General features: G+C 55.3%; 2 protein-coding genes across 2 annotated transcripts; both read right to left on the bottom strand.

Annotated features, from left to right (window-relative positions):
* Nucleotides 1–4,458: 4,458 nt before the first annotated feature.
* Nucleotides 4,459–4,836, bottom strand: GGTG_13508 (hypothetical protein; the record flags this gene model as incomplete). The annotated part of the gene is made up of 1 exon (XM_009231415.1): nt 4,459–4,836. A coding segment is annotated over one exon (378 nt), but the record flags the coding sequence as incomplete, so codon positions are not given.
* A 609-nt stretch (nt 4,837–5,445) lies between these two features.
* GGTG_13509 (hypothetical protein) lies at nt 5,446–5,782 on the bottom strand (the record flags this gene model as incomplete). Its single annotated transcript, XM_009231416.1, has 1 exon — nt 5,446–5,782. The coding sequence occupies one exon, from the start codon at nt 5,780–5,782 to the stop codon at nt 5,561–5,563; it is 222 nt and encodes a 73-aa protein (XP_009229680.1). The 3' UTR covers nt 5,446–5,560.
* Nucleotides 5,783–6,859: the final 1,077 nt, after the last annotated feature.

Genomic DNA, 6,859 nt, shown 5'->3' on the forward strand with positions numbered 1-6,859 from the left:
CCGCCTCGGCTTGGGACACGCCAGATTGGATAAGCCGAATGGCCTCAGACATCCGGAATTCGTAATCGGAAGGCATAACGTAAAAAAAACGCGTTGAAATGCGCCTGTTTTTGTTCGAGTTGGGGTTATTTTGGTGAAGTAGTGCATTTGTTATGTCGGAAATAAAGTGCCCAAAGTCGGGGGGTGCCCAGGGTGGGGTCACGCACTCTAGGTGTTATCCTGTCTCGCCAGGCCCGGACCAGGGAATCCAGGATCAGGGAAATCCAGGAACTCAGACCACCGAATCCAGGAATCCAGAGAATCCAGGAACCCGCACCACCAACTCCAGGAAAGGAATCCAGGAGCCTGCAAATTTATGAACCAGAACCGTGACGACTGAAGGCCGCACCAAACTCCTGGCAATTTGCGCCAAAGGCCTGGCGTAGTGCACCAAAAACCCAGGCAGGGCACATCGGCAAGTTGGGCAGAGAACTTAAATTGAGACAGGGCACCCAAATCTCTGGCGAGTTGTACCCAAATCTCTGGCGAGTTGTACCCAAATCTCAGGCGGGGGGCACCCAAATCCCTGGCGGGGTTTACTCAAATCTCAGGCGGGGCACCCAAATCTTAGGCGGGGTGTACTCAAATCTCAGGCGTGGTACACCCAATTACTGGCAGTGCGTACTTGAATCTCTGGCGGGGGCACCCGAATCCAAGGTAAAATCCCTCAAGATCTAATTAACACTTACTTGGCGTGCCTAGTAAATCTTGTTTGATTTCCGCGACCATCCTCCGCTTATCGAATAATTGACCTGGTTTAATTGCCAATTCTGCCGCCTCTGCGAGATGTATACATGCCTTGATGAGCTTGTCGGGTGCATATTTTAAGACGGTAGAGGCTAGGAATTCTTGCGTTTGCTTGTTTGTTTTCGAGGAGTTTTTGCTTGGAGGAAATTAGCGCAAGACTGGATAAAAGACGAAATATGTACCCACACGACGCTCTCAGCTACTTCGGAGTAGATGATGAGGAAAAAGGGTGACGGTCCTGCAAGCGTCCTCCAACACCTTGCGGCTTGTTTGCGTCGTATTAAGTCGCGTCTCGAGACGGCTTGCGGCTGAGCGCTTTTGTACAGAGTGTGTGCGACGCACACGTTACGCTCACCCCGCTTTCCTTGATTTCCTCTTTCAGAGGCTGTCCGCTTTCCTCGGATCCTTCTTTCCGAGGCTATAATATCCTCCAGGGACTTGAAAACGCGTAGCAACTGTATATGAGCAAGCCTTGAGCGTATACGATCGCTCCCTTTTATGGCGCTATCCAGCACTTGAAAGGCGGTAATAACGTGGGGATCTGTGCTTGGCGTGCTGCTAGGTAACGACGTCTTCACGAGTATTAATATCCAGTCTTCTAAAATAGACTCAAAATTAGCCGCAAAGAATGTCATCGCTTCGGGCCTAACAAGCCGAAAAGGCTGAGTTAGCAGCCGTAACAGATTCTTGGTCCTTTTTTTCGTATAAGCTCGCTTCCTAGCATTTATTGGCTGTACGCTGCGTACGCTGCGGGCCGGTACAGCCTGTTGCTTGCGGCTCTGGAATTGCTGTGATCCTGTTGAGAAACTGACTTCGTCCAAATCGATGTTCATAGGATCACACATAGCGTCGAATGTACCGTCTGGAGCGATATGTGGCTGGCACACTTTTCGGAGGGTAGTGTTCGCCAGATTCAAAGGCGAGGAGACGGTAAGCTTTATCTAGCATGTAAGCTGATGCGCGCCCAGGTCCAGGGCCGGCGATTTATTGTGGAAATGGGCAAGTCGGTGTATGTTGAAGCCAGGCTCCTGGCTGTATCCAGTTCCTCGTATGTACACGCCACCTGGAGCCAGGATCACGGCTGCGGCTACGTCCAGCCAGCCAGACAGACAGGCGGACCCAAGACACCCACTATGATTGACCGAGGATGCATACTATCGCCGACTGAACTATCGCAGGTGGTTATTAATTAATGGCGGAGGTGCCTATCCACGCCAAGGAGGGCAAGGGTTTACTACGTATAAGCCTTACGATAGTGATTAAGATGACTCCTGCCACTGCTGTGTGACGATCAGGTGAATCCTTGGGTAAGGATTGTCAGAAGTATTCGACCCGATGGAGGATACAGCCACGTGATCGTTACGTGACGTGATCCGCGCCCCCTAGAAGTGCAGGGCGGGCCGGATGGCTCTAGTTCTGCTCTTCTACACAATCACTCAATCAAGTCTTTCCACTTTGCGAACTCAGGGTTTTTGAGCCTTTCCGCAACGTAGGAGCGTATGTCGGCGTTGACTGCGTCTTTGTCGGGGGCGATAGCGTAGTGGTTCACGCTAGGGCTGACTCATGCGCTCGAAAGCAATTGCTTTTTTGTGCAAGACGTCGTAGGTTCGATTCCTGCAACCCTCACCGGGATTTTAACGCTGCTTCCACGGCTTGGGACCCGGCTCGGGGCAATAGGAATAGGGGTAAAGAGATAGCCCAATGGGCTGACTCCTGCAATCTTTTTCTACTTACCCACCCGGGCAAGCCCACGTACGACCAAGGGGGTGTGCTGGACCTGACCTTCACCAACGCCTCGTTAGCAACAGCGGAAATCGACCCGAATCTAGCAACCAACTCGGACCACCGCACAATTCGGATCGAAATCCCCTACCCGAACCACGCTTCACTGGACTGCCGGCGTATCACGCTTCCCGAGGAAAAGCTACCAATGTTTGCAAACCTGGTAGCAGCTGTGGTCGGTAGCCTGCCACCGCTCGCGGGCCTGCATGCCACAAACCACCTGGACCGAGCAGCTGAAGCACTAGTAAACCTGCTAAAGAGTGCGCTGGCTACTTTCGGCAAAGGGCCTAAAGCCAAGGGAAAAGGCCAACCGTGGTGGGACGAAAAGTGCGCCGCCGCACAAAGGGACTTGGCAAAGGCCAAGGCAAGGGGCGGGTCGGCTACGGCCGAAGCTCACGCCTTAGAAGCAACGGTTCGGGCAGCCAAAAGGCAACACTGGGCGAAGGTGTTAGAGGAGATTGACTCCCCGGCAGCGCTATACCGTGCAGTGAAATGGCACAATCTTATGCCCGCCATCCGGCTCCCTCCGCTGAACATCGACGGGGAAGCGATAGTGGCCCCAAAGGAGAAAGCAGAGGCACTGGGCCGCAAGATCCTCCGCAGGTTCACGGCCGAGGACGACCTGCAGGAAGACCCGTTGCAGCAGGGGCCCACCCATAGGACCGCACAACTCCCGTGGGACCCCCACGTCCCCATGGAAGAATGCCGGAAGTGCACCATAGGCACGGCAAACACCGCCCCTGGCGTCGACTCTTTATCAGTCAGGCTGCTCACAGCGTGGACGGCAATAGGGGAGTACGTTAGGGCTTTGTTCGAAGCATGCTTAAGGGCCGGGCACCACCCAGCTCCTTTTCGCACGGCGGAAGTGGTCATGATGCGAAAGCCGAACAAGTCGGACATGTTGAGCGGGATAGCAACATTATGGGCAGATTCGAATGCCACAACGCCGAGTGCAGCTCATCGGGATGGGCGAGCAAGATGATTCCCATCACTATTCAGATGTATCCGTCGCGACGATACAACGCCATAGTCTATCACCAACGGTGTCAAAAGTGCGAATCCCTCAGCCGGCCGATCCTGGACGACTCCTACGGCGAGAGGGTCGCCTACTGGCTCAAGAAGTGGTCTGGCGTCCGGGTGCAGGCCCCTCAACACTCTCAGAGGAAAAACGACAAGCCTCATCGGAGCAACCTGTGTGAGGGCTGTAAGGCAGGGCACTGTAAAAATGGCGATTGGGACGACTAGGATCTCTAGAGTTGTAACAAGGGCTCGTTCACAGGGCTTGAAAATTGGGGAATAGCTTCAATTTGCAGATATCTTTCAAGGCCCTCAGTGGTGCCATGATCCCTAGGGAGAGCGGGAGGGGTATGAATAGGCCGTCAGTGTGGCCCGTGCCCTTTTTTGTGCGAGGGGGCCGTTAGGCACATATGGGTCACGTGCTCCCCATTGGGCGCTTCCGTGTGGCAAGGGTATTTTTGCTTGGGACGACAAAACGGTCAATACAACCATTGTTGCTCCTGCTCCAAGGATGGCTTAATAGCCATTACACTGTTTCTCAAGCCAGACTGCCCTTAACTCGAGGCGCTTGCCGATGGGTATTTGGGTACGCAACTCGGCCGACTAAATAAATTTTTACCTCTGCCCCTTGAGTATTTCCCATCGAGTGCATGCTTTTCCAAAAAAAAGGTGCTGGGGGAGGGGCTGGCTATTTTGTCGCAGATTGACGTGCCTAGAGCCTTACGATCGCTGCCGCCTCACGCTGGCGAAAATCGACAGTCCAACCACGCTTGCAGCACCAACCTTATCCTGACATGGATAGCAACCCTGCAGCCAAAAGAGGTTGCCATGTGGGTGTCAGTTTTGTTGGTTGCGACGGCCGCGCTGGGGTTTCTATGGCAGTATGCTATGCGAAGGGTGCGGCTTTCGAGCGGGTGTGAGAGTCGCATCGATCGAGGGCGTGAGGCAGCCGATTGGTCGTCTGGCGATGGCTTCGACGAGCCGGGATATGCGGGATTTGCCATTGGTAGAGACGGGTGCGTACAGCTGGATGGCGGGCGACGAGCGCGAATGGCGTGGGCCTGCCTTTGACGGCGTTGCATGCCGCCTATGCTGTGCTACTGTTTCGTAGCTGCGCGTCGACAAACGGCAGGGAAAGCGTGGTCGACTTGAGAACACGGGAAGCGTGAAGAGCAGAACAATTTTGCTCGCAATCAGCGAGACGTCGGAGCCGCTAGCCGTCCGACAACAAGCCGCCCCGGTTATTGATCGTCACCGATAATATGTGGAGGAGGAGGAGGAGGAGGAGGAGTATATTTAACGTCAGCAAGTCGGGATCTACCAGTCCCTGCCTCCCAAGGGGCATATGACGTGCTAGCGCTACCTAAGCTTGACACTAGGCTACGTGTTGCTATCGAGGCGGCTAACAAATTAAACCATAGGGCGAGCCAGCAAAAAAAAAAAAAAAGGAAGGCCTGCCCAAGGCACACGGAGTTCGGGCCGCATTCCGGCGCTCCTTGATGGTGAGCGGGCAATCGGCAAAGGGGCGAGTAAACGCCAGGGCGCTGCAAGCGCTGCTGTTGGTGGTAGTGAAAGCAGTCGGCCGGCAAAGTGCCGGGAAGAGAGTAGGGCCGGGTGAAAGCGGAGGGGTCTTCGGGACCCCCCCTAAGCCCGGCCAAAGAAAGAAAGTTCGGGGGCTGGAGGGCCTAGTTCCAACCTTATGTGCTCCTTGTGTGTTTATCGCGTATCGAAGCGATAGGCTGCGCGGTTTGCCAGTTCGTAGGACGTCAAGCGTGCACGATACGGCTGGCAAACAGAACCGCGTCATGATCTTAAAAATCTTGCGCGTGCGTGCTTATGCAGCAGGCCAAACTTGCGCCGTGCGTATCGTTGGGATGCGGTCGACCGAGGAGGAGTCGCGTGGATGGAAGGGACGAAGAGTCCCAAAGATGGCGGGGGACGGCGGCGGCCGGGCCGGCTATTCGTCCAATGTGTTCTAACTGCTTGCCGGCCTGCAGTCTTCTTGTGCGTTCGAGTCGTTCGGCTCGCAAGTTCGCGAGGCGAGGGCGACAGAAGTCAAAGGGCGGTCTGATGATGCGCGGATGTTGGAGCATCTGATTGTCGAGATTTTGGCGCGCGCGAGGCGCGCGCCCTGGGCGATAGGGTGCAGGCCTTCCCCTCGACTGGCAATAGGCACCGCCATACCTCTGCCAGCCATTCTCTGCTCTTTTGGCCCAGTTGCGTTGCCGACGTCGTTGTTGAAAGGAGTCGGAGAACGCGGGTCGAACAGAGCCAGATGGCCTGTTAGACCCTGTTGTGCAGCCGGCTCATTTTTGGTGGCCCCAACACCAAAATGGCCGGGATTCCTTAGCGGCCACTAACAGCGGGTCCGACAGGAAAATTTTTCGGGGGAAGGTGCTTGGGGTGCACTGACTTAACGCAAGGCAGCCATTTGCATGAAAATGCCAAACGCACTGACCACCGTAGTACCGCCCGCAGCCCGGTTGCATCCGCAGCAGCTCGGGCTGGCACTCAAGCCAGATCTGGGGGCAAAAGGTTTTCGGGGCAGAATATTAAGGTATGCGCAGAGATGCATACATGGAGGAGGCCAAGCAACTGATTTGATCGCCACGCGCACATGTGAGGCCCGACGGCCCCCTCGGGAGGCCAATGGGCCCGGTCCCAAAAGGGGCGATATAAGCCATGTTTATCATAACCGAGCCCGTGTCTATCACAAACTCGAGCTGAAAGGTGCTACCTTCCTCCATTCCTCGGTGGTATTTTAATTTGGGTTTATGCAACTGATCGGGTTTCGGATGTGGCGCGAGCAGCTCAGGCCGAGAGGCCCGGCTGGGGGGCGCCTTGCATGGTGGCCTCCGACCGGGCCTCAATCAGGGACTTTCCGGCGTCTGCCCCAGCAGGGCCTCATTCCTGTTGCGTGTGCAGAAGACGGACGTAAATTGTTCCGCACAGGCGATCGCCGGCCATCCGCACCAGCAGGACCTCATTCCCGTCGCGTGTGCAGAAAAGGGCACCATTCCTGTTGCTTGTGCAGAAGACGGATGCAAATTGCTCCGCACAAGCGATCGCCGACCGTCCGCATTTCCCGCCCGAGGAGGCTCGTCCAAGATGTAGCACGAGCCCCACCCACCTAGCCTCCGACCACAGGCTAGAAACGCCCGCGAGCTGCACATTGGCAGGCAATTGTCGGAAAACACTATCTAGTCCTTCTCTCATTCCATCTCATCTCTTTTTCTGTCTTCTCTCTGAAAAAAACTGTGATCCTCGTGGTGAT

This window comes from Gaeumannomyces tritici (genome assembly GCF_000145635.1).
Source record: "Gaeumannomyces tritici R3-111a-1 unplaced genomic scaffold supercont2.15, whole genome shotgun sequence".
In the NCBI taxonomy this organism is placed as follows: domain Eukaryota; kingdom Fungi; phylum Ascomycota; class Sordariomycetes; order Magnaporthales; family Magnaporthaceae; genus Gaeumannomyces; species Gaeumannomyces tritici.